This window comes from Motacilla alba, chromosome 2 (genome assembly GCF_015832195.1).
Source record: "Motacilla alba alba isolate MOTALB_02 chromosome 2, Motacilla_alba_V1.0_pri, whole genome shotgun sequence".
Lineage (NCBI taxonomy): Eukaryota > Metazoa > Chordata > Aves > Passeriformes > Motacillidae > Motacilla > Motacilla alba.
The window spans coordinates 105,388,630-105,416,174 of record NC_052017.1 but is presented as its reverse complement, the minus strand read 5'-3'; the positions used below and the strand labels follow the sequence as shown (position 1 = coordinate 105,416,174).

At 39.7% G+C, this 27,545-nt stretch overlaps 1 protein-coding gene across 1 annotated transcript in view; it reads right to left on the bottom strand.

Annotated features, from left to right (window-relative positions):
* Nucleotides 1-27,545, bottom strand: part of LAMA3 (laminin subunit alpha 3) — a 106,401-nt gene that overhangs the window by 44,631 nt on the left and 34,225 nt on the right. The window contains exons 15-37 of the mRNA XM_038128348.1: nucleotides 26,179-26,313; nucleotides 25,738-25,784; nucleotides 24,811-24,910; nucleotides 23,593-23,645; nucleotides 23,069-23,174; nucleotides 22,048-22,147; nucleotides 21,447-21,603; nucleotides 19,499-19,637; nucleotides 17,623-17,765; nucleotides 16,306-16,406; nucleotides 16,026-16,179; nucleotides 14,531-14,691; nucleotides 12,484-12,592; nucleotides 10,925-11,022; nucleotides 8,507-8,672; nucleotides 7,947-8,073; nucleotides 6,982-7,121; nucleotides 6,489-6,604; nucleotides 5,757-5,968; nucleotides 4,751-4,955; nucleotides 3,979-4,123; nucleotides 3,049-3,189; nucleotides 1,514-1,678 (exon numbers count right to left, since the gene is read on the bottom strand). Of these exons, the coding sequence (XP_037984276.1) occupies nucleotides 1,514-1,678; nucleotides 3,049-3,189; nucleotides 3,979-4,123; nucleotides 4,751-4,955; nucleotides 5,757-5,968; nucleotides 6,489-6,604; nucleotides 6,982-7,121; nucleotides 7,947-8,073; nucleotides 8,507-8,672; nucleotides 10,925-11,022; nucleotides 12,484-12,592; nucleotides 14,531-14,691; nucleotides 16,026-16,179; nucleotides 16,306-16,406; nucleotides 17,623-17,765; nucleotides 19,499-19,637; nucleotides 21,447-21,603; nucleotides 22,048-22,147; nucleotides 23,069-23,174; nucleotides 23,593-23,645; nucleotides 24,811-24,910; nucleotides 25,738-25,784; nucleotides 26,179-26,313 (3,020 nt within the window). The remainder of the gene's footprint in view (nucleotides 1-1,513; nucleotides 1,679-3,048; nucleotides 3,190-3,978; nucleotides 4,124-4,750; nucleotides 4,956-5,756; nucleotides 5,969-6,488; nucleotides 6,605-6,981; nucleotides 7,122-7,946; nucleotides 8,074-8,506; nucleotides 8,673-10,924; nucleotides 11,023-12,483; nucleotides 12,593-14,530; nucleotides 14,692-16,025; nucleotides 16,180-16,305; nucleotides 16,407-17,622; nucleotides 17,766-19,498; nucleotides 19,638-21,446; nucleotides 21,604-22,047; nucleotides 22,148-23,068; nucleotides 23,175-23,592; nucleotides 23,646-24,810; nucleotides 24,911-25,737; nucleotides 25,785-26,178; nucleotides 26,314-27,545) is intronic.

Sequence of the window (27,545 nt, the reverse complement as noted above, 5' to 3'; positions counted from 1 at the left end):
AATATAAATGTTCCAGTGGAACCAGTTTAAAGATTTCAGATAATGAAAAACAGTATTTATACCCTCATCATAAAGACAAATAGCTGAAGTGATCTTGTTCATATTTTCCAAAAGAGATGCTATCACTGGAAGCAGACCAAACCCTGACATTTTCAAAACACAATAACATGAATAATTGGTAAATTTATGAACTTGTAAACTCACAGCTAGATAGCATTTTGGTGGGACTTTTATTACTGCAGTATTGCCTGTGCTAAAATATACACTTATACACAGCGTACAGCAAAAGCAGAACCCAAATTAAAACTATTTTATTTGCAGTGCTGTCATTGTAAATAACAGCGTGTATTGGCAGGCCTGGGACCTAGGTGGATACTGTGACATGCAACATAAGTCAGCACTGATCTTAATAGCTGTATTTAAAAAGGGTTATTGCCTGCTTCATGCCTTGTTATGGAACAACAAAAGTACTTTTGGCTTAACACTGCAGGTGATAAAATATGCTTTAACATGAAATTTCTTTCAGAAATAATTTGTAGGCATTGAAATGAGAACCTTTATAACATCAAGAAAAAGCATCCAAACTAAATGTGCTGTTCACCTGAGATACATACATACATATATATATATATATATATATATATATATATATATATATACAGCTCTGAGCATAGGGGAGCAGGAGGAAAAATAATACTCTAGTGTCTAAAATAAGGACTAGGAGAAACTTCAAAAATTGAACCATCTTTCATGTCTTGGTGTCTACACCATTTCTTTTCTCTTGTGTGTCAGTAGGATTGCATCTGAAAAGCCTGTGTGTCCTGCAACAGGCTGGTAAGTATTGGCACTGTCAGAGCTCCAAAGTGGGGGGCTCTGGGCCTGCAAGTCACTATTAATAAAGTCCCCTGGTCGGTGTGATCCTCAGGCTGAGAAGCTGATGGCACTAACCATGAGCAGAAGGCTGCCCCCATGCACGGGTCGACAGAGCAGCAAGCAGCCCAAAGAGCACAAAGGGTAGAAAACCAGGGGATGCTCTTCCCAAACAGCATATCCAAAGCAAAAGGCTGGGGGCTTTTGTGTGTCACTGAGCACATCATCAGTTTTTATTCTTTTGGAAATATGCCCAGGACATACTCTAGAGAATCTAAAGAATTGACAAGCCCGATGCATTCTGGGTTTCAGAGCAGCCACACTGGCAAGTTCTCAATGTTCTGGGCTTCAGAAAAGCAGCTGAAGGTACCAGCTGCTAGAGACACTGGAGCCATTGAGCTCTTGGTCATGCTGTTCACATTAAGACCTGTCTGGCACCAAGCAATGCGCTTAATTCTGTGTTATCTGTTAATTTCAAAAGCATACTCAGAAGTAAAATGTTGTGATTCCTGGCATGACGGGTAAGAGAGACAAGTGAAGAGAGAAACTTATCTAAGAAAAACAGTGAGACTCTTTATCAATGATGCTGGTAAAAAAAAAAAGATTACATGTTACTAAATCAGAAGAGTTAGGTGGCATTTACCTTCTCTCCCAGGTAGGATGGTGGTGCTTTCCAGTACAAATTATGCACAGAAGGCGGCAATTCTTGAACATCAGCCACCACACTGTTACTGACTGGATTGAAAGTGACTGGAATGTCCATATGTTCATCTGCTGCCTCCAAACGCCAGTTCCTCATATCCACAAACTAATGAAAAACAAAGGAAACAAAAGTTTGCCACATCCTTTATTAAAACTTTACCAGCACCAAGTAATGAGAAGAAATTTGCCTCTGTAATTCCCTTAGATGAGATCCAACCCCTTCAGAGGCATCCTGAAGTCTTTGAACAATGAATATTCCATGGACCTCAAAAGAGTGAAAATATGAAGATGTGCCAAAGCTACTTGGTATGCAGGCATTTGGCTTGTCACCTGGAAACTAAACTCTGTCTTCAGTCACAGGAAGACATAGCCTTCTGGGGGTGACTAGGAATTGTGCCCACAAACCCAAGGATGTAATTTGGAGATGCTTTTTAAAGTACATTTCAAAATCAAACGCAGGGAGCTAACATCAAAGACAGAGTCTGGAACAGGTTAACTGTAAGGGAGGGGACATGGCATGACATTTTAGAGAGGTAGGCAATGTAGCCTAATATTTTGCCTCTTTAATGCACATTTTATGTTTATGGCTGTTGTTTCATGAAAGACCATGCTTCTTTTTTTTATCATTGTGCAGAGGAAAGAGAGCATAATGTGTATGATGTACCAGAACAGTTCTGGGTACTTGACTGGCCAGAGCAAAAAACCAAAAAAACAGACATGTTTTCATAAACAGTTTTTGGTGAGGACAAGTAATGACTACAGGAAATTTTTTACTGATTTCACTTAGACCACATTTTCGCCTTTTGCTTGTAAACAGTAAAGGGCACAATCTGGATTGCATCTAGTCTATGTCTAAACCTTAACTAAACTCCTCATCCACCATTCTAGCTCTCCTCTCTTTTCCTTTCACTTGCCTTTTTTCAAGAACCTGTTGCCTTTTTTTTTTAGTAGTTTTTTCTTTGTCACATTTTTTTTTCAGTCTACAGCCATTTACGCTACTAAAATCTTTGTTTCTCACACTTGATGTCATGTCTCTTTTACAGGGAGGGAAGAAAGACAATTTTCACAATCTCTGTAGAATCTGTCACACAATTCTTAAAAATGCATCTATAATACAGACATGTAAAATGATACATGCTTATCAAAGCATCTTGAAAGAGATCATTGACTTCAGTGATGACATAGAGTTTGAAGATAAAGCAAGCAAGATAAAGGCCAGCTCAACTTCAGTCCAACTTGTACACAAACAGGTGTTTGGTAGAAGGTGAGAAGGGGCATTTCTGCTGAACAGCACTTACAGACTACTCCTAATCTTAAGAAGGCTGCACTAAATCCTCACTTGGAGAATTGCTTGGAGAATATTTCTTGTCCTTAGAAGCTAATAAAATGTATTTTCAACTTTGGAAGAAATCTGGAATTTCCTTAATGGAAAAAGTGTAAGTTCATGATAGAAAAGAAAAAAGATGTTTGGTGCACCTTGGTTCTATGACGATCCGTGCTGCGACAGCTGCTGGTTGCACCAAAACAAAAGCAAGGTGTGCATCCCCTGGGGTTAGAAGGGTTCAAATAAAAGGATCCTGGTCTGCAAGTGTCACATGCTGCACCTTCAACATTCTCCTGTTAGGGCACAGTTCAAAGAAATTTCAGTGCTTTTCTTTTTGCTTTGCTAAGCTCCCCAAAATTTCCTGCACATGAAACAAATCTTCTGCAAAAATATCTATTTAAATGTATAGAAACAAATGAATGAACATATGTGGTTGTCTGGATAGGCTATATTACAAATGCAAATAATACTGTCTTGGAGGCTATCTCAAAAGCTTTCTTTTCAGTTTATAATCTGAAATGTGAACCACTGAGTAATAAATATTAGTCAGAGACAGCTGGTAACTTCCTTGCCAAAACCCTCCTGCTGGCTTTTGCAAACCCACAATATAAAAGGTCACTTGTGAAAGTTCACATTTATCACATTTAATTATGCAGATCAGAACAAAAGAAGATTTCCTAGCTATAATGATGTGGTAAAATGTCAACTGACATAATATGGCTAAAAAAAGCATGGGACTTGGTTAACATCCAAAAGGCAAGATGCAGATGGATAAAGTGGATCTGTGCAGGGTACAGACTGCTTCAGTGATTCAAGGGGCATCTACTCTACAGCTCTTAACGTCCTGCAAAAACTAAGACCACCTGTACAACTGACAGATATTGAAGCCATTACAAAAGGGTATTTAATGTTACCAGGATAATCTGTGCACATACTTCAAAGTGTGATGGCTTCCTACAGCTGTATTCAATTTTTACTGAAAATTTAATGATAAACTCACTTTATTCACCCCATTATATATGAAATAGTCACTGGCGTGCAAATGAAGCTTGTGAATGCAGAAGTAATTCGATTTATCTGACCTTGCAAAGACAAATTCCTGTCTGAGGATCACAAACATCTGGCTCTGTTCCATCTCTGTTACAGCTACATGGCACACAGTTAGGGAAACCGTAAGTTCCAGGAGCACACTGATCACACTGACGTCCTTTTATTCCTGGTTTGCATCTTTATCAACAAATACAGAGGAAAGAGTCAATAAGGGAGGTAGGAATAGAGCAGGGAAGGGAAAATAAAACAACAGGTAGGCGGATATTCAAAGGGATTGCATGGCTATGACACAACTTTATGACTTCCCCAGAGAAAAAGAAGCAGGTTAGTATTGTTCTCAGATTTTGAGTAGTGCGATGTTTTAAATGGCCACAGAACTGAGTAGGAATGGATTTGACTTTGAAGGATAAAAATGCTCACAATAGAATTAGACTTCTGCAGCTATTCAGGGCTTGCAGTGCAGAACTACTCTCTCTGTACACCAAGGTGTAAAACATGGATGTTGAATATAGGTAAACAGAGATGGGAGAAGATTTATAGCTGGAAAATGTGCCTCAGCATTACTCAAGACATGCACCTGGTAACAGAAAAATGGGGAGTTGCAAGCAAATGAATAATTACAGAGACCTCAAAATCGCCCACAAAGCTTGGGTTAGTTTACAACTGTTCACAGAGGATAAAATCCATTTTGTTCACACCAAAAAGTGAATAACTCAAATTTCCCATAACCTGTCCAAACACCTGAAAAGAGCATTGAAGCAAACCATTCATGCATTGTTTTTAACACAGATAACCCAAACTTACTTGCATTGCCCACTGGTTTTATCACATTCTGGGTTTGCCACATCAACAATTCCTTTTTCTGAGCAGTTGCAGCTCTTGCAGCCAGCGAGGGGATGATAGCTGAAGTAATATTTCTCACACACTTCACATTTTGGCTTCACAGTTCGTGGAGGGCAAATGCATTTACCAGTCACGTCATCACAAAGACGCTGCCCACAGTTGCATACTAGATCAAAGAAATTGTTCTACAAATTAATCACATTTCATCTTACAACAATCAACTCTTATTAAATATGCAACAAATACACAACCTTTATGTATAGAAAATATGACTCTTTTCTCTCAGTAGTTTAAAGTTCAGGGTCACAGAAACCAGCTATGTGACTGCAAAAATAGTTTCAAAGAGCAGGTTTAGTGCTTGGCTCTTTTCCACAGATTGGTTGCTTAACTTCACCACAGACATTATCAATTGCCAAAACTGCTAAGGATTAGTTTTGGTGTCAAGGGCACCACTTTTATAAAGCAATGTTTATAAACATCAATATCTATGAAAGCAGCTGAGGACTGACTGTTGGTGTAATCTATAGATCTGTTGTTATTATTAACGTAGGAATTTGAGGAATTAGGAATGCCGTGTCTCTGATTATCTGTGGAAAAGCTTGAAGGTGTAAAGTGGGATTAAACATTAACAACTTGGAAATGATTTAGCAGTCAGCGCAGAAAAAATCCATCTCACTGGAATAGTGGCAGTATGGATTTTAACCAGTTCAGCTGCAAGCCTACTATACCTGATGAGACAACATATGATAAGGCTCACTTCACCACAAGCCAGGTGTGCTTTAGGGGAATGCGATTTCTTCTGCCTTAAACTGGAAGCAACACTATGGTGAAAATATAACAGCCTAACCAGCCTCTCACAGGATCAGGCTCTGCAAAGAAAAGTCAGGCTGCAGTACATCTGCAGCAAATTCACAGGACTAAGCAGGTGGCCAGGTCAGGAGCTGAAGGAGTACAAGCACATACTTACACTTGCAAAATGGGAATCCATAGTAGCCAGTTTGGCATCGGCTGCACTGGCGCCCGGCGACGTTGGGTCTGCAAGCACACTGCCCTCCCAGGGGGCTGCACGTAGGGCTAGTGGCACCTGCACTGTGGCAATCACATGGCAGGGCTCCGTTGTTGTAGAAAGCCACCAGTGACCTCACAGAGTCCTTACAGAAGGCCGATGATCGTTCTGGGCTATTTAAATTGAAATATAAATCACGTAAGTGCTGGCACTCAGGATTGTTCTGAGAGTGCTTTGCAGTGGTTCGGTAAATTAGGGTTCTGTCTTTCAAACAGTTTGACATAAGGATGGCATCAGCACACATGCAAGGATATACTTTAATTAAATCGAGGTGAATAGCTTTGAACACGCAGGTAAGAGATTTTATTCATAGCAAAAGCGTATTAGTTGTATCAGTTCAGACATGCCAAGCAAAAGACCAAATACCAGAGACGGAAACACCAAAGACAGGAAGGATGACATAGATTTTCCTCTTTCATACTGTGAGCAATAAAGCTCTACCTTTACATTGCATTTGCAATAGAAAGTCATGGAAAAATGACTCATGGAAATTCAATGGGCTAGCATAAGCCATGAAAAGCATTTTAATGTAGCACAATTATAGGGATTTAAGCCAGCTCTTTAACTCAGAGTAAAAGAAATATTATTCCCAGTTTGTTGTCAATGTTCAGTTTTTTAGAAAGTGATGCTTACTCAATATAAAAACTGTTTCCTCCACATTGGCTGATAAAATCAAATGACTTGTCCACTGTATTTTTGTCAAGAATTGTGTAACTGTAGGTGTCTGCTGGAACAACTAAGATATTTTCCTTAAAACAATAAGAAAGCTACATTGTACATTTCAGAGAAAAACAAAAAGACACAAGCTAAGGCCTTTACATATTTAAATGTCGCTTCATTACACTGTCTGGATTTTTTTCAAAACCTTTAAGATTTTAACCAAATGCAAGAAAATAAACTTTGCATACTGCCCTCAAAGCTGTGATGCTACAAGCAGTGTACAACAAAAACAGTGCAGAGTATCTTAAAAATTTAAAATAAAACCGAAAGCAGAGCAAAAGATCCCAAAAATCTGAAACACAACACAAAAATTTATTCTTTTTTTGATTTTATCTTTGCATCTATCTCTAAATGAGTAGTGAAACTGAGAATAACATTTTCAAGCACATTTACGTAATACACGTACCAGAACCAGTGTTCTTCCATCCGGTATCATCACTGTAACCGAGACCATGGCTTCAGAAATGTCAAGCTCAATTTGGTTTGCTGCAACCACCTGAACCCGACAGCCAGAAATATGAGGGCAGAATGAAGCATTGAAAGTACCTAGAAGAAAAGATATACTGGGTTTATGTGAGAAGGTTTTGGTTGCAGGGGGCTACTGGGGTGGGTTCTACGAAAATCTGCAAGAAGATTCTTCCATGTCCCACAGAGCCAATCCCAGTCGGCTACAACACAGACCCAGCACTGCACTGGCCAAGGCTGCATCTGACCATGGTAGTGCCTCTGGAATAACATAGTTAAGAAAGGGGAAAAATCCCAGCTCAACAGCAGGTACAGCCAGAGAGAAGAGTGAGAACATGCAAGAGAAACAACTCTGCAGTCACCAAGGCCAGTGAAGGAGAGCTCCAGATGCTGGACCAGAGATGCACCTGCAGCCCATGGAAGAGACCCTCTCAAGAGCAGGTGGATTGCCCAAAGAGGGTCTGTGAACCTCTGGGAATTCCACACTGGAGCAGTCTCCTAGCAGTCCTTGTGACCCCATGGAAGGCACCCACACTGGAGAAGTTAGTGAAGAATTTCAGCCCAGGAGAATGACTCATGTTGGAGAAGTTGGTAGAGGATTGTCTCCCTGTGAGGGATCCCACACTAAAGCATGGGAAGAGTGTGAGAAGTCCCTCGCTGAGGAGGAAGGAACAGAGGCAACCTGTGATGAACTGAGTACAGCCCACGTTCTCTGTACCCATGTGCCACTCAGTGGGAGGAGTTGGAGAAATTTGGGAGTAAAGCTGAGCCCAGGAAAAAGGGAAAGGTGGAAGGAACGTGTTTGAAACTTGGGGCACCTGGTGTCCAGCCAGGGTCAACCCAACACAGCTCCATATCCCAAAATGCTAAGAAAGGAAAGCAGTTAGGTCAAATTCAGATGCCTACCTGACCACACATGTCCTGCATTCACATGGACTTGCACAGAGAACACTGGGTGTGCCGGCTGATAAAAATGCACCACGAATACGTGTCTGCCCAAGCGGGGCACTCTGCCACTCAAGGTGAGCTGGTTCTGGAGAAACAAGAACAGCTCTGGTATTAAATCACAGAATCACAGAACAGATTTGTTTTGTGAAACATTCTTGGGCTTATCAGATGTGCTCAGTGCCCCCTACCTGCAGTGAAAGAGGGGGCCTTAGCATCTATCACCAAGTTAAATTTCTTCAAGGAAAATGGCATTACAACTGCATGCTCTGTTTGCCTGCCAAGCACATTTAACATTCCTCTGCAGTCTGTAAGACTGTTGTGCAATTCAGAAAGAAGATGGTATTTGGGGCTTCCCCCCCCCGCAGTTCTTTATATTGTCTTTGTGACTTACTCAGTTTGCAACATTTTCATCACATCACATCATCCAGTTTTGATTCTCTTACAGAATTCCATCTGTTTAACTTTACTAAGAACATACCTTGTGACTTGCAAAACAAAGTTTTCAAAACATGAGGTACCTGTAATGGTGTTAAGGTGACTCCATGAACTGAACCAGCAGGTGAAGTGGCACTCAATGGATCATGGAGTATATTCTCCTGCACTTCAGAAATCTTCCCATCTTTGAATGCATCCAAAACCAAAGCTCCTGGTGGAGTCTCAAAAACTGAGGGAATGCATGCTGCACTAAACACAGAGCCACAGTAATCATCCTTGGGGCCAGGAGAAAGTTTAAATCATAACAGGAAAGGCTGCTGACTTCAACAAGTCAGTGTATTAGACTGTATTGTAATTGATAATGCAATAATAACCCCTGTACCTATTTGGATTCTTTTTGAATTATCAGAAATTAAATGAAAACAAGAGGTAGGGATTTAACTTCCATCAGAAGGGGAAAGTGTGTACACTTTTAATGTATTAACAGATTTTATTCAAACAAAATTTCCATAACTTTCAGTGGAAAGAATTTGCTAAGGAAGAGGAAACTTAAGGGAATCAGGAGCAGAAAAATTAAATACATTTTAGTTAATCCAGTTAGTTACATTCACCAGAATCTGTACTAATATTGAATTCTCAGTTCTACAAATATTTACATAGGTGTATCCTTTAAACATGCAAGTTTTCCCACTGAAGTCAATGGGACTACTTAAGTATTTAGAATTTAAGTATATACTCAAATATTTGTAGAACTGGAGCCAAAATAAATAACAGTAGTCCTTGAAAGCATCCTTACTCATTCACTGCTGTGTTTAACTATTTCTTCCTTGGCATATTTAATTCTGGGATTGAGAGAAGAATTTTTCAAGACTGAAGGATAAAATATTTTTGGGGGTTTCCTGGTTGTATTTGTTCACTTCTAGTAAGTACTCAACAGACAATGATTAATCTTTGCTCAAGACAGGCCCAGAACTGGAATGGCAAGTATGTTTCAGGGCCAGAACTGAGATGTATTTGCCAGGCCTGTGTGAGAAATCATGCAGCATCCACTTACAATACTGTTAAACTGAGCCAAGCCTCTGCATATTTCAACTTGATGAACTTAAACACTTTCAGGAAAGCAAAAATGCTGCCAGATAACAATAAAAGCAAAACAAAAACCTACAGTAAACAATGCAAATGTAGCAAGATGAAAAATGCAAAAAATGCAAAAAATGCAAATATACCCAACACAAAACCAAAGTCAAATATGTAAGTTTCTACATTAGTTTTATTTTGAATCATGTTTTTCACCCATCCTCTTTCCCTGTTTTACTCAAAATATAAATGCCTGTATTTGCAAAATTAACTTTGGTGGAAGGACAAGTATTTTCAGTCTTAGAAAGCTGCTCTCAGTGGTAACACTGAGCAGGAGAATTACAGCTGTGATTCAATGCTATGCATGCTTGGAAACCAAGCACAGTCACATGTTTTTATCCAATTTACTATCCAGATTTTTCTGCTTTCTGTTTCAATTCAACCATTATATTACATGCTACAATTTGGAAAACTATTAGACCAAATCACCAACTCTTTTTGCCTCTTAAGTCCTTCAAATGACATTTACTTTTATTTTGAGAACCTTCCCACTGCTAGATCAGGAGGAAGAAAGCTTTAGGAGTAGGCATCACGAGGCACATCCTGGGGAGTGCAGCAGGCACTGAAATGTGGAGGTCCCTAATTTGGAAGCTGCAGTGACAGTTCCTCTCTGTCCCAGAAAACAAAAGATGGGGCGGGGAAGAGCTTCAACAGGACAGAGGAGATGCTCTGTGGAACCCAAACCTGACCACTGGGGAAGGCAAGGTTCAGGTTCAGATCTTCACAGCAAAAGAGCTGTTAGCCTGGATCAGCCAAGCAGTACATGAGTCCCCTAATTACTGGTCCTATAAAGTATGATGGAGAAGAAGGATCAGCTGGCATGACTGTGTGAGGTGAATGATGAGGGCACACCTTCCCCACGATGACAGGGAAAAGCGAATGGCTTGTTTGGGAAGCAGGGGTTTATATGTTGAGTAATTTGAGGCTGCCAAGTTGTGCCTGGAAGGGCAGTCACATCCCACACCCAGTGACAAATTAAAGCCATTTGGGGGCAGCTGAAGCAGTAACATGCTAAAACTCCAGATGGAACAGTAAGCATTTCAGGCCACTGAAGTAGGAATGACTTTCCAGCTTGGACACCTGTCCTACTGGATGGCATGTGAAAGATGCATGTTTTCTCACACATCAGCACCGGGAAGTTCAGATGGGCCAGGAAAAGGCTGTTACCAACAAAATTCTCTGCAAAGACTGTCTAGATTAACACTAACATTTCAGCTTCTTTACAAAGACTGCTTTACAGAAGTGGCCTACAAATCAGCTGTGAGTCACTGAGTAAAGCTTCACTCAAAAGAATCATAACACCATTTATTCTACCTTTCAAGGTTGTCTTCAGATAATAGGAAGGATAAAACCAAGCAAGTTACCTTCCATCACTGTTACTCCTGTATGCAGCTATGCACTGTACTTTAGGATCCACGTATTCTGGAGAAAATTCTTCAGTTGATATAATGCAGACCTTGTGCTGAAAAACAAGCACAAGGCACAATTAATATCATAAATAACAGGGCCAGGCCTGAACAGGAAGGATGAAGCCTAATTTTAGCATAGGGAGATATGAGCCCAAAGCCATGTTCTGTCATGGACCTCCCACAAGATTTTGGATCCCTTTACCTCCCTGCACCTCAATGCCTCAGGGTTAAGTAGTATTTTTCTGTCCTTGTCAAGGGAATATTGGCTGCTCAGGAGAGAAATAACTAAAAGGTAAGCATATATGTGCGGTAAAGGAAAGACAGAAGACCAGCTCAAAGGCTGAGGAACAAGGCAAGGAATGTAGAGGTCGGAGGGGAAAGCCCTTAGAGACTTTTGGAGCCTGAAGGAACTCCCAGACTTTCTTAAATAAAGGTACAAACACTTGCTAGTGGAAAGTCCATGGGAGTGAGTTTCAGTGACACCAGGATTTCTCACCCAGGATTCAGAACTCATTTCAAAAGAAGCAAGATCTCATATGGGATTTTTTATTTTAACTAAAAGTAGACATGAACAAATTAATCTATGGTAGTCCTGCTGTACCCATGGTGGTAAAGACATAAGGGAAAGCACTGGAGGTGGCTTCCATTTGCCTCTCTGCTCTGCATGAAGAGAACACACAAGTGTCTTTAACCCCAAAACTGCTGCCATTGACTTCGTGATCAGTGTCTACATAGCAGAAGCACTTCTTTTCCCCTTTCCCATCTTTTGCTAAGTGCAGACTTTACAATTAAAGATTGTGAAGGTCGGATCTTGTTAGCACAGCAGTTGCTGCAGGAAGCTAACAGAAAATGTAAAAGGTATTAGTTTACACAGACTCAGTGAAGAAAGCATGTATCAGCTGCTAGCTCTACTAGTTGTTACTAGCGGGGTTGGAGCTCAAGAGTTTAACAAACATAGTGTTTCTAAATTAGAAAGCAGAAACAACACATAAGAAAATTCAGTCTCCAGAAAAGTATATTCCTGGTGTGGCCAAAAGAGGTCAGTGAAGGCTTTTAATTTAAAATACCTAAAATCTATATGATTAATGAATGCATTTATTTCCTGAAATAAATGCATTTATTACCTGAATTTTGTAAGACACATGGGAAACTCCTACATGGGTTTTGAGGATTTAGAAAAAATGAAAGATAAAAAAAGACAGTAAGAGATTATTTATAAAAGCTACCAGAATATGTTTTCTCTAAAGTTTGCTTGCAGAAGAGAAAGGGGAACTGAAATAAAGCCCAAGAAAGCTGGAAAAAACCTTGCCAATAAAGGCAGAGTTCTGTTTGTCTTTGAAAGTGACAAGTGTGCCTCAGCATGCTGGGGTGTATATAAAGCATGTCTAGTCAAGCATCTAACATACATAATTTCACATGGTGCCTTACAGAATGTGAACATAGGGAGACAAATATCTTTGCTTACCCCATCAAGGAACAAGTATTACCAAAGATAAAAGGAAATGTGAACTTACCAGAAGAAAATTACTTGATGACACCTTCAGACGTATCTTTGTGTCTGCTAGAAGGTCATAGGCTGCGACGCGATTCCTGTCGTCAACTACAACACTGCGACAAAGGAAACTGAGACAGAGAGCAGGATTAAGGATGAGCCTGCTGGCATTGCCACGTTGTTTAGGCTGTCACCTAGCTTCACTGCCTGGCTGTTGGCTAGCCACAGCATCTGACCCTCCTGCTGGACCATAACTAGCCTGCCTGTGGCCACTGTAGAGCATGCACTGTCCTCGTCAGGGAGACACAACATCTACCATGTACAAAACACTGCTTATCCTGGGTGGGTTAGAGCTGAAGCCTCCAGATCTCAGCTCCGATTCCCATTTGAGCTCCTGGCTTAAGTAGGATGTGGACAGACAGCCACACGTAGATGCTCCCTGCAGACGTTTTCACACTGTGTAATGTGGTGTGTAACTAATATTCTCCTGCCTGGACTATGCTCCTTGGGGTGTCAGCACACACCATTTGCTCCTTTCCACTACTGCCATGTGTCTCTGAGGATGTGAATCAGCAGCTCTTGCACACACAGTGGCAGCTGGGCAAGGCCCGATCTTAGGAAGCTATTCTTTATGCTGAGGTACTCCTCAATGCGAGTGAAAAAACAGATTTGCCTCCTCTACAAACCAGAGAATGTGGAAGTTTCGCTCTTGTTTAAAGCATAGATGAGAAAAAAGGTCAGCTCAGGGCTAGGGACATGTACAACTAGAGAAATATAGGTCCCTTACTCATGATTTGCTCAAAGCCTGTGATGTTTTATTCTCTTACCATGTTTTATTTGGAATATTCAAGTCACTGAGCTGTAAGAAAGTCTGGCACAATATATTACAAATTCTACAAGTTACTGTTGTCTACATGTACGTCACTGTGTCATTGCTTGATTTATTTTTTATCAGAAGAGACTTGCACCTTCCTGTTTGGGAAAGATGACACAGCACCTCACTCACAATGTGACCACTCAGTTCATGCAGAATGTCTGCAGAAGGGATTTGCTGCATTGCTGCATTAAGGCAGCAAGGGCTTTCTTTGTATTTCCATGAACATATTTCAAATGTATCATATAAACAAACAAGTATGTTCAAAATCAGCCCAAAAATGTGGGAAAAAATGTGGGTGTTTGGTGAAAAAACACCAAAAAACCCCATAAAATGGAAGATTTATAGCAAGAAGTTTGGGGCTCGAAGTGTTATGTAACAGGCTAAAATAAGAGCTTTCCCCAGCAATAACCTGACAAGGTCACTGCTCCACATGGCTGTGCTCTGTATCACAAACATGCTGCTGAAGATTATTTTTTTACTGAGCAATTTCATCTGAATATCCCTAAGCCTCCATTCTGCCAAGCTGTTGGCTCATGGGAGTAAAGGCTGCATGTCTGCAGTCCTCTGACCCTGGGTAGGCTCTCCCAAGGGCTCAAAATAAGCTGAGGTGCTCAAGTGTTAAAGACACTCTCACTCAGGACAGGCAAAATCTCTTGTGCAGAAACATCTGCAGTAACCTCATCAGTCAACAAGGATAAAGAAGCATTTGGCTGAAGACCCTGCCTACAGCCTAACAGCCAGAGGATGACTACAGGCAGAATTTCAGAGACCTTTACACTTCTGCTTCAGCAGATCTTGTTAGAAACTGTGGGAATACTCTTGCAACACTGGCTACTACATTTTTTATAGCCAAAGCCCTTGGACACAATTTTAAATGAAGAAAAGCAGTGCAGGCATCTGCAGCCAACAGCAATGCTCTTCCACTGGACTTGGAGATTAGTAGTTTATATGGATTTAAAAATGTAACCCTTTGAATAGGAAAACAATTCATTGAAGCAGTAGCAATATTTAATGAGCTGACTGCACAAATAGAATTAAAAACCTCTACAAAATCCACAGCATCCTGCACTTGCTTTTAAATCACCCGAGAATTTGAACAATCTACGTGGTAAAATGGATCGAATATATAAAAAGTATAATTACATTCCATATGCTTATTTAACCATTTAGTGATTACTTCAGAAATTCGTACCTGTATTTACAACTGTATATTCTTACTCTGCCTTCAGTGACAGGTCCAGGGCTATGCACTGTTACCTCTGCAGTGTTTATCTGATCCTCTTCGCTGGCATATTCAAAAACCAGAACATAGCGACCTACTTGAGGAACATTTATGGTCATCTCTAAATTGACCTGGGTCAAAATAATTTAAAAACAAAAAAAAGGAGTTAAATTTTTCACTCCCTTTTCTTGCAGGAAGCTCCCATTTCCTGCTCTTTTGACTGGTCAGCATTAGACCAGAGCCAGTCCCACAGAGCCTCAACAGAAGGCACCCAGCAGAATGCAAACAATGCTTTTAAATATCGCTTTGTCCTCTAACAAGAGTCAAACAAGTTCAAGAAACAGCTGCCATTATAATAGTTCCAGGAAAGCTGTAAAATAACCCTGGGAAATTGCTATATTATTATTTCTCTTCTCCCCAGCAGAAAGAGAAGAAATCTTATGATACTAAAAAATTGTCACCATCATCTCTAAGCTATCCTTAAGAACATACAAAAACTGAGTTCACTTGTCCACTGAAAATATATTTCCAGGAACACAAAATTCCTACTATAGCAATGCTGTATTTTGATTCCCTACTCCCTGAAGAGTGAAAGCATCTTCTCCAGCAAACAATAACACTTTGAAGCATCAGGGTTTTCTTTTAGGTTATTTGCACAAAGTGGTTAACCCAATATTTGATGTAAAATACTTCTAAGTAGTTAAGTGCTGTGGTTACAAAGGTTTTGCTTCAGTTGACTACATAATTATTTTCAAATTTTTCTCAGTATTTCCTTAGGCTACAAACACTTAAACATGTAAATAATTCTGTCAACAGCCCTCTTGACTTCACTGCAATTATTCATACCAGTAAATTTTGCACATGCATCAGTGATGAAGCACCAGAGCCTGTGGCATGTGAGTATTCTTGCTGTACTTGATATTTTTAAAAGAAATATCCAAGCACAGTAATAAAGGCCATAATCATTTTACATCACTATCACACAATTGATAAAATACCTTACTTTTTGCCAAACACACTCCTAGTTAGATCTTCTAATTTCATAAAGGACCTACAGCAGTGGCATCATTGCTTCAGCTTGTTTTTCAGTAAAGCAAACATTTTACCTAAGCATAGTTATTTAAGAAAAAAAAGATCAATTTAGAGTGATGTATGTATGCCATTTCTGCTGACAAATCATTATGCCATTTCTTCTGAACAAGCCAGTATGCCTAAAGGAGAAGGATTTTTATTTAATGAAATGCTTTTGCCAGAGTAGAATGTCCACTCCGGTTACAGTTATAAATCTGTCTACACTGATACTTCTACATAGTTTCGTGTAAAATGCAGAACTTGGTGCTGAGTCAGTTTTAAGGATGCGTTAAGATCTGAAAATCCCGAGCTGTAAATCTGCAAGCTTTTTCGTCTGGTAGGTTTATAGTCCCAAAGCACAGCTGGGACTGCAATTAGCAGGCAGGAATCTGACCTCTCTTCCAGTGATATGGGCCATCACTGGCTGACTGGGAGCTGGCTGTCGCACAGGTATTCTTCTGGATTCTCCCCCGTGTCTGAAATGCACCGCCTCTGAACCAAGGACACAGGAAAATCTGCCCAGGGGCAAGTGCTGATAGAGCAAGCAGCTTACAGCAAAAGACCAAAAACAAGAACAAAAAAACAAAGCACAGGATTATTATTGTTTTCAAGTGCAGCAGGATGATAACAAAATAAAGCAAGGCACTGGTTTAGGCTGTAGCATATCTACTGACTGTTCTGCTGAAGCAGGCCCAGGATACGTGCAAGGCTCTGTAACTCGGATCTGCAACAGGGATGCCTCGTAGTAATCACTAGGTAACAGCACCAGATAATCCTAAGAACAAAGAATACAACAAATGCTAAAGCGTCCAAACAATGTCAGAAATAACATCTCCAGGCTTTCACAATGTAACAATGAATGAAACCAATCACATAAACAATTTGTACAGAGCATATCTGCAAGATGTGGGTGGGGCTTTTTCTGTTACTACTTGGGCCAATAACATCAGAATGTTTCCTTGACCCTGTAATTTCAGAAAGATGACATGAAGGCAGCTGCCCTGTGATCAGGGAAACTCTGAAGCCACTCTCCCATCATGTGTTGTACAAGACAGTGCACTGAAGGGAGCTTCCCTGCAGCTCAGTAACACACAGCCAGATGCCTGCAGTTTTCATCCATGAGTGCAATCCACAAGCACACATCTCAACTCTGGGTGAGTTTTTGTTCTGCCTTGCTTACTTAAATTAAATTCATATATTAGAGCTTAAGTATAACAACTGTTAATGTGAGAACATGGGCTAAGATTATTAATACATAGCTTTTCAAAGGTACTAGTGAAAAAACCCAGCACAATAATACTGTCACTCTCAGCAAGAAATATGTTTGCAAGTTCTTTACTAACATTTCATGTGGTATTCCATAAATTTAACACAGCCCCAGGCTGAATGACTAGAGACACTGCTTTTTATCCCTGCAAAAAATCTGTAAGAATTTCAGTATGCTGTCTTTGTGATCCTACACATTTAAGGTTTTTCATAAATTATCATCTGCAACAATTTCTCTTTCCCTAGCAATTTCTTAGAACTGCTGCTAGAAATTGTTTCAGTTTTTCAGTGAGTGAAAGCAGAGAAAAGACAGGAGGATAAAAGCAGCCAGAAATTGACATGCTCATAATGTCAATACTCTTATGAAGATTTTTTGTCAAGAAACTAAGGCCCTTGGCTGAGCTAAGCTCTAGACACAAGATCTGATATGTAAAAATTACTAAATTTTGTGAGCATTTATGCTTTGTGCTGTATGTTAATAATACCTTATCATTTGAAGGTAGAGATTCCAAATAGACTTAAAGTCTGTAAAGAGAAGAAAAATTAGAGCAGGAGAAAGTCAGAAAAGAAATGAAAGGCAGAAGTGTAAATTTTCATAATTGCATTCTGTTCCTTTCACCCGTCCTGAATTTCACTTGCTTGCAGGGTTCTTCCCAGCAAACAATTCCAGAGCAGTAACTTCATGACAACCTTCAAGCAGTTCTTTTCCTCAATTGTTTTCTTACCAAGAGGACTTCCTCTGCCATTATACTGACAGTCCATGTGCCTGGAACCAGTGAGAAAGGCTCTGTGGAGCTTTTTCCTGGGATTGTGATAAAAGCTGGCTCCTTACTGGGTGGGAAGACAAACTCTTTGCTCTGAGCTGCCCCTGACAGAAAAAAAAAAAAAAATCAAGTAAAAACCATAAGTGACTCTGTAAAATGTCTCTACTTGCTTAGTGGGCTGGACTGACAATTTGGTCCATTAAACTTTGTTTGACAGGAGTTGATCAATGATTTTCATTCAATGTGCCTTAGCAATGCACTCGACCAGACACAGAGCTATGCAGTGGTCATTGTTTTCATTCTTATTACTCTTGAGCAAATTGGTACAGAAAAGCAGAGTTCTGCCCCTGCAGTGGCCAATTTTGCAATATCTGAAAGGGTCACTTTTTCAGTTTCCCCCTCCATAATTTTCCATTCAACCTCTCTCTGCACTGACTCTCAATATATTCAAGTGGCACGTTTCATTCTCATATGACTTTAAGTCAAATACTTCTGGTGTTGGAGGGTCTCAGTAGCATCTAAAATGTTTACTTACAGACAGATAGCTTCTAGGCAGAGATGATGGGCCACTTGTGGATGCCCCATCCCTGGCACTGTTCAAGGCCAAGCTGGAAGGGGCTCTGAGAAACCTGGTCTAGTGGAAGGTGTCCCTGCCCATGGTAGGGGGCTGGAACTGGATGAGTTTTGAGCCCCCTTTTTCCCAGATAATTCTGTGACTCTATGTACTACAGAAATAAAGCTGTGGTATGCTTTGTCAAACAGAAGTCATGAGGATCAACTGTTATGAATATTAAAGGTTTCCTCTTTGAAGACCCTGGACACAGACAAAATCTGGTTCCCTGTCTCCCAGCCATTAGAAGACAGTGATGACCACAAATATCTGCCACTCTGCTGAATGGTGTCTGTGAAGTCTTCAGTTTTGTCTTACTTGAATTTCTGAAAGGATCTATAACTTTACTCCTCTGAATAAGGCAGGAATAGTGAGACATAATTCTCAACATAGGTCTGGTATGCCCCTAACATTCAAAGAGTATGGAGTACTTACCTTTTATCAGGGTCTGAAAGGCATAATATGTTTTTGAGGTCTGCAATCAGAACTAACTTGGTAGACTGGGTTCATCATTTTAAACAAACCCTACTCATTGAATGAAGGCAAAAGCCACATTTGAAACTTGAATATTAAAGGCAAGTAAAACAAATGAAGTGTTGTTACCCCTTCTTTAAAAGCTTCATAAAACCAACAGTTCAGAGCTTCCAAGTAGAGGACTGAAAGTACTAGGTGTGGCAAACATTTGAAGAAACAAATGCTGATTACTACTGCAAGCAGGAGTTTCATGCAAACACAGCCACATCAATTACATAGCAAAAATGAATGAGAAGAAGCCCAAAAGCACTGACACTGTTAAAAGTGAAGCCTTTTAAGCAACATTAAAGACTTGACTTAGGTGCACCTTGGAAAGCCTTCTCTGATCTAATATTCACCTGTGCTGTTGCACTGCTGAGTTACACCTACCTGCTCCAGGCTGAGATTGACAAGCAGATATGCGAGCAGGTAATGTTTCCCCTCCAGGGTTAATATACCTCAGGATAATGCGAAATAAGTAGAGGTTTGATTTTTCCACATTCAAAGTTATCCTCACTTCATTCTGAAAAATGGAAGTTAATAAACAAAAACAGCCATAAAGTGCTGAATTGAGGAACAGTCAGAAGCCATGCAAGCACCAGACTAAAGTCCTACAAGAAAGAAGCACATGCAGAAATGTATATACTGGAATGACAATGCTGGTGTATGACAGAGGAAGACAGGGAAGCCTAGTGAGAAAATTAATTCACTTACAAGTATAATTAGTGCCAATATGTTTTCCCTCAGCAACTGAGATCTTCCCTTTTGAGCTTTTTGAGCCCAGGCTGACATAGTGGAGGACTAGGTGGAAGAGCTTAGGGGAAGCCACAGTGATAGGCATAACCACCTCTGGCTGGGAAAAATAAAAAAGAAAGGGAAAAAGGAGGAATGGAAAGTACATTACTTGTTACTATCACCCAGAGAAAGAAAAACCACTTGGCAAAGACAAAAAGGCACGGGCAGCTTACAAAAGAGCATAGAACAAAATCTCCTGTGAAATAAAACTCTTGTTGAATACCAGCTGATCCAGAAGGACACGGAATGGCTCAACTAACATGTGTGTTAGTGTGATACAGCAACAGTATTTTACTGTCGTTCTCCCCACTCGTGCCATAAAGGAGGCATATGGCTGTTGATAATCTGCCTTTCCAAGGAACAGGCCACAGTCACTGATCCTAGTCTGAGATCCTACAGCATGCAGACACTTCAGACTGCCACTGAAACTGCTGATCCTCTACCAGATCCTACAGTTGCTTAGAGTTGCAATATTGGGAATGCTGTCCTTGTCCTGGGGCTAAACTGAAACCTCCAGACCCACAAAATTCTCTGCATTCACAGAGCCCCATTATTTAGTTTTCAGAAAAACCTTGGAGACATGTTAAGAGTCAGTGGTGGATTAGGAAAAAAACAGGATTGGTGCAATCTTGTGTGTTTGGTTTCTTTATTTCCATCCAAAATCCTAAAGCTCCCCTCACTATCCAGTTCCCACCAGTTCACCCATCACAATCCACCTGCTGTCCCTTTCCAAGCTACTTGTGGCACAGTGACCTCCCTGCCACTGTGGTTCACTCTGCTTCCCCAAACACAAATGTTTTCTCTGTTTCCCACATCTGAGAACAGAACAAAAAGCCTGTACAAAATGCCCATGGAAAAGAAATGCAAAAAGCTGAATTAGAAAGCAGGCATTAAGAAATCAGAATAATACTGAAAATTCAGAAATTACCTGGGATTAAAAAAAAAAAAAAGACCAAAAAAACAAAAGAAGGAGGACTGAAAAATGAAGAACCTAAAGAAAATCATTGCGCAAGGGTTATGTGCTTTTGTGCCCTGCTATAGTGATTCATTAGTCCCTGGACAAATGGAGGCTGGACATGACTATACCAAAGCCCTACTTTCAAGGTGAGTGAACAAATCCCATTTATTACTCAAATCTACTGCTTTAAAATTCTGCTTCATTTGATCAGCAGTTCAATTCAAAGTCAGAATTTCTCTTCTCAGAGAAATTATGGTGACTTTCTACCTGTGATTTACTTATTCCCTCAGCTGTTGTTTAGTTTATTCATAGTCTGTCATAAAACTAAAATAAATGTTGCCAGTATGCCCCTGCTCATAGCTTCATTTACTGAACCACACGTTTTCCTGTTTGCTGTAAGGTAGCATTCATAATAAAAGCTGGCACCTCTCTCCTCTACCCAATGTAAGGTTCAAGTGTAAGATGACTTCAGTGACAGCACTTAGAATTTACCTGAAAATCTTATGGACACAGACTGTCATGGACCTGTGCAACTCAAATTATTTAGCCAAACATTAATCTTCTGCTGTTCCCACTGTTTGTAGCAGAACAAGAATTTCTGCACTTAGTATTATAGACTTTAAAGCTGGAAGTTCCCTCTTTACAGCTGTCTCACAAAAAAACCAACCTCAAAGAACATTTCTGAAGAAGGAGTATTTGCACAAGCAATGTGCAAATGACCTGATAAAAATACCCACACTCACTAATGCCAACAGCAACACAGTGCCAAAGGGTTTGGATAAGTCAGATCCTGTCCTTTTTTCTTTTTTCCATGACCTTCCACATACATAGCAGTATTATAAAGACATATGTGCCATGCACTTTTGTTTTCATTTTCACCCTGAAGTCTTGAGTGAAATACCAGCTTACTTGTATAGAGGACATCTGCGCATATCCTCTCCAACTGAAGCTAGGAAATTCCTGAGGATCGTAGCCAAACCGAATTTTCTCTCCTTGGACAGTAGTACCATCTTCAATCTCAAACTTCATGTGGTGCAGATCAGGAAAAAAATAGTTTTTTTCAGGCCTTTCAAGAAGGGAAAAAACCCGCAACAAATCAGCAAAGAATTACCCGTCAATTATGATCTATATCTAAGGGCAAAAAGCGGTGGAAGGGAAGGGAGGTGATCTACTGGTGACTGAGGAATTCTGACACCAGCTCATAGATTCAAGACAGTTGGTAAGAGGGATGCAATAAGAATTTTCTTTCCAGAAGCTTTTACGGCTGTCATACATTTTCCTATACAACTCTTGATAGATGAATGGATACATACTGCAAAACTGGTATTGGTTATTTAAGGAAACGTGTCAGAAAATCTTGCTAAAATATAGGAAGGAAACTTCCCAGGAAAATTAATATCAATAACCAGTGCAATTTTTACCGAGTTAATTATCAACAAACCCAGAATGTCACATGAAAGTATAAGGAGGGACTGTGCTGAAGCTGTGCCAGGGGCCCAGCTGGACTCACTCCCGACAGGTGGTGCCCATGACGTGCGCCCTGCACAGGCAGCTGCCCCAGGGCTGGGAGCAGGCTGGGCTGAGGGATCCTCCAACATCACACCGGCAGCCTGGCACGCCAGGAGAAGAAGCCAACCAGAAAAAGAGAGGTGGAAGTTATCAGCAAACACACCATGGCTTCACCTGATTAAACACCATTAATGACTCGTTTCCTCCTCCCAGAGCCCTTTGGACTCTTTCAAACACAACTTAATACACGTGCATAAGCTGCAATTATTTTGATCTTCCCGTGTTTGTGCCTGCTTCCTTTTTAATTTCTCCTTAGAATGTGAAAAAAGTCACTTAAAAAAAAACCCCTCAAATAATACACGCTGCCACGTTGCTAAATGCAGGGCTGCAGTTTTGCAGAACTGCTATTCAAATGTTTTATCAGCAAGTCAGAATTTCTGCAGGAGTATCACAAAGAATAATTATGCTAAAAAAACCCACTAACAACAAAATCTAAAACCTAACTTACAGAAATTGCAAGATGTTAATGTTTCGAAGCCTGGTACCCCAATATTTAATCTGACAAAATTGCAATGTATGTGTTCATATAATATACATATTTTCAACCGATGCTGGACAACAATATTGAATGACTTTCTACAGTTTGTGGCACAAACTAAAGGACACCTCTAGTAATGAGGTATATTATGCTGTACTAAGGAACAAGTATGTCAAGGCTAAAACTTTCAAGCTGGATTCAAAGGCTGAGTGTTCCCAAATAAGATTTATATCCTAGTCTAAAAGCATCCTGTTTTCTAAGACATGCACAAAATGACTGGCAAGCACAGTGGTAACATCTGCCTTGTTCCTTCTCCTGCTGAAAGGCAAAAGGGGAGTCACAAGCGAGGTTACAGCACCAGCACCAGCGCTGGTGCACATGAGTAATTCAAACATCCCCATTCTAAAAGTACAGCCTTGGGAATTCTAACTAGTTCTGTGCTAAGTGCAATTGTTCCACTATAGTTGTTCTTTATCCATTTTACCTTGGCAGCCAAAATAATTCTTGTTTTCAAGAGCATAATAACCAGCTTCACAAGTGTCGCAGGAATCTCCACAAACATTAGATTTGCAGTAGCATTGCCCATTTTCCTGTGAAGAAAATTAATTTCATCCAAAATATTTCAGTACCTTTCCAGAACTTTAATCTCTCAAAACTTTGAATTCCCTCTAATTCTAAAGAGGAAAAAATTTCTAATCTCAAAAAACAAAACAAAAAAAGACCCAAACCAAACACAAACCCCACCCCCCCCCCAATTATCTGGGCATTATCTCTGTCATTTATCATCTTCAGAAACAGACTAGAAAATACATAAACTCAAGAAGAAAAACTTTTTAAAACTTTATACCTCTCTAGGATGTATTAAATTGATCTTTTGTTCTATAAAACTAGATATATTAAGTTCAAAACCAATAAACAGTGCTAAGATTTCCACTTCAGCAAATGTTACAATAATTTATCTTAACAAAAATCAATTTAATTAATATCTTTCTTTTAATTTATCTTTACCTGCTGACATTCTGCAACTCCACTTAGTGTTCCACTCACATCACACTGACATTCTGCACAGATGAAAAAAAAAAAAGACACCTGCATTTCTTCTCTTCATGATACTTTACAGGGAAAAACCCCACCACCCAGAAACTGCAATTTGAGTCAATGTGCCACAAGGTGGATTTTATTCAGGAAGGTTCAGAACAGCAGACTGGTATGAGGTGAGAAGAAGAGAAGGAGAAAGAATGAGAACTTCCAAGTATGTGTGGTTTACTGGTATGCTTTAAAGTGATTTAACTTGTATTTGACAAAAAACAGTATTGAGTTTGAATTTACAATTGTTTTCTTTCTTAGAAACATTCAGACAATTGATACAAAACAGTGTCTTCATGTCTGACTGGCACCTTCTATTCTGCAATGCTACTCTGGGATCAAATCAACTCTCCATATGAAATAGAAATGGAGAAAATAGTGCAGGGAGGAACTAAGCTGACCCAGAAGTTTGGACAAACCCAGTATCGACTCTGTGACTGAAAATAGAGAATTACATGGAAAGTACAGTACTTAATATTTGAGGAGTTGTTTAGTATTTAGAGATCTAGAGTAAAAATGTAATGATACTATTATCAGGTCTAAAGCTACTCATCCTAAGTGGCTGTTGTGGTGGAATCTGTTCCAAAGGAAACAGTTGGAGAGAACTTTAAAGATTTTTTTTATCTTTACCCTTTTTAATCTTCATTAATTATTATTATCTGCCTTAAAAAAACACACACTCCTTGTTGGAAAACATTGACAATCACAGGTTATTATAAAGATATAAACCATAACAGATCTGTCACACCCTGAGGCCAGAAGAAGGATTTACACTCCAAGCTAGGAAATAACATAAAGTGAAAAAGCACTTTTTTTTCCTCAAAACAATGAGCCAAATTCTGATTTCAGAGTTACAGGTAAAAATCCTGTCTTGCCCCATTAGATCTGCCATAGGGCCATATGAAGTGAAGATCATTGGAACTTCAGAGCACACCCTGGTTCAGCACTAGGCAAAAACACCCATGAAATTATGGCCTGGTTTCTGAAAATAACTGCTTGTATCATGGGTTTACAATTAAGCTGCATGAGAAACGTGCTGTTAACAAGAGTTGTGAAAGTTACAAAGGGCACCAAAGATGGTGTCAGAGAATAAAGATGACTACATTTCATAAGCCAAAGAAATATGCCATGAAGCCATACCTGTACATCCCTCAGGGTTTTCTTTGGCCAGGTTCCAGTACAAGGGTTTGCATTTACTGCAGGTAGGACCTTCAACATGCTGGAGACATTGACAATATCCCTAACAACAGAAAGTAGCTAATATGGGTCCACCTGCTTCATAAAAAACTTACTGATCTTCACTACTAAGAAAAACCTAATATTGTTAAGAGCCCATGCAGTTTACTGACTTCTACAGATACATGGATCTCAGGCTGATTCAGACATCTTAAATTTTTCTGTCTCATACTATCAGCACAGGATTGTTTCACCCTGCATATTTTTTATAATTTATTATAAAAATACTAAAAAAATAAAAATTGATCATAATTTTTTAATAATTTATTCTAAGGGTCTCAAATTCTTTTATAGCCTTATTATACCTGCTCCAAAGTATTAACTGGTCCCATATTTCCTGAAAAATACTAATTCCTTTTCATATTTAATCTTTTCTTTATTGGTGGAAGACACCATCTTAATACACCAGTAATAACCATCATCATATTAATAACAATAATAGTGGAATGGCAACAAAGATGGAATGGTTTTTCAAGAATAATTTGATGCTGAAAGGCCTGTTGCAACCCAGACCCAGAAGGTCTTTGAGACATGCACAGGCTTATATCTTCACGCATGTGTTAGTGCTAAGAGTATACCAAAAAGACATAAACAGATTGCATAGCCTATATATAAAAGATTAAAAACCCTCATCCCTGACAAGGTTTTGCACTGGTTTGATCAAAGAACAAAACACAAAGTTTATTTCTACTCCTGCTCTTCAAACAAGCTCCTGCAATTCTTTTAGAGCCTAAGAGCAGGCTTCAGGGCTTGAGCAATGAGCCGGATGTGTTCAGCAAAGACACAAGAATGATTAACATGCACTGTTACCTGCAGTGGCAGAATACTTACAAAGTCAGAACCAATGCTACCTGCAGGGTCACACTCGCTGTTGACACCTTTAAAAACAAACACATTGAAAGATCTTCTGAAAACAGAGGCTGTGGAATGTCCTAGTGCAGAAGCACAATGTAGCCGGTGTGAGTTTGAAAGGGCTTTTTAATACAGTTACCTTGAAGAGGCTCAAAGACTTTAAACTCCAAGACAGCAGAAGCCTTTAATAATGGTTTTTTAAAATGTGTATTTAGCCTGATTTATAGTCTTTGGGTTTGTATGCAAAGCAGTAACTTGGAAAAATAGAGCACTAACATATGGAACTGACAGATATTTTCCTGAAGTTCCTGTGCCATCAAAATGGAAATCTTTTAAATACATTTCAGAAGATTTATTTTCCTCTGTGTTGCAGAAATAGGAAGGAAAGCCCCAGTAAAAGTAGGGAAGACTTTTACTCACGCAAGCAGTTGGGATAGCTGTAATATCCTGGAGCACACTGGTCACATCTCAGCCCAGCATAGTTACTACGGCACAGACACTGCCCTCCAGGACCACAGGTATTCCCCAAGGAGCCAACACCATCACAACTGCATGCTGCACAGAGAAAAAAAAAGAACAGATACATGTCTAAATCTAGAATTTGCCAAAAAAACTTATCTTTGAATGTAAATCAATCATTTACATTCAGAAAACCAGACAAACCATAATTTTACCTGCAAAAATAAATATCCCAAAACAGACAGTTATTCTGCAATTGTGTCCTCAACCACTGATAATCTTGGTTCTTGCAGTTCTGTAACTCACAGCTGAGAGATTTGGTTTGATGCCTTGCAAAACACATGTAATGGACATAAATCCATCTTACATTTGGGAAGAATGTCACATGAGAGAAATACTTTAAAAAATCTTTAAAAATATATTCAAAACATGTTGTCAACCATAACAGCGAACTTCTCATGGAGTTATCACTATTTTGGGCTAACAGCTAAAACGACAAGACCTGCTATTTTCTTGAGATGATGCTAGAATGTTCCACAGGGTCACACTTCACAGGTACAGGAATGGGACCCCATCTGGGCATCCCAGCTGTCCCAGGTACAAGAAGAAGTGCTGCAGTTAACCACATGGATGTTATGACTGCCAGAAATGGCTTACTGACAGAAATACAAAGCAAACATTGTCTTCCTGTTACATGTTCATGTTTCTGGTTCCCCCTTTTGGTTCCTCTTTCTGCTGCAGTCAAAGACATCTGACTTCGCTGTGTTTACTTTAAAGATGCTTGGAAAGACGTAGGGCTTGCTAGGAAGTTAGTGTAAGAGAAATACAAACACTGAAGCTTCCAAGAACAATACCTACACTAGAGTCCTCCATCATTTGACTATCATATAGCATTCTCTCCTAATTTTAAGCATTAGTGTTTTGTTTAAAGGCTTTGTTTTGATATAATTTTATTTGAATAAAGCTTCTATTGAGTTCAACAAGTGTTGAACTAGAGAGATTAGTTCTAGTCACAGCAGCCCAAAAAATATAGATGTGTCTCTCTTTTGAAGACGACAATTCCTGGCAGAATAGCAGGCTGGGCTGCTCACTTTCCCCCACAGCTTGCAGCATGCTGTGTTAATTTATGTTTAAACCCATGGCAGCTCATTTTAACTGAACAAACTGTGAACTGCAGCAGTTCTGAGTAATCCCACTGACTGTGTTTTCAACTATTTTTATCTGACTTTTACAATTTGTTTTTGCATGCTCTTTTAAGCTTTTATGTCTCTTTTCAGCTTTTGGTGTTCAAAGATCAAACATTCAATACGAGTTTGATTTGACTTGAG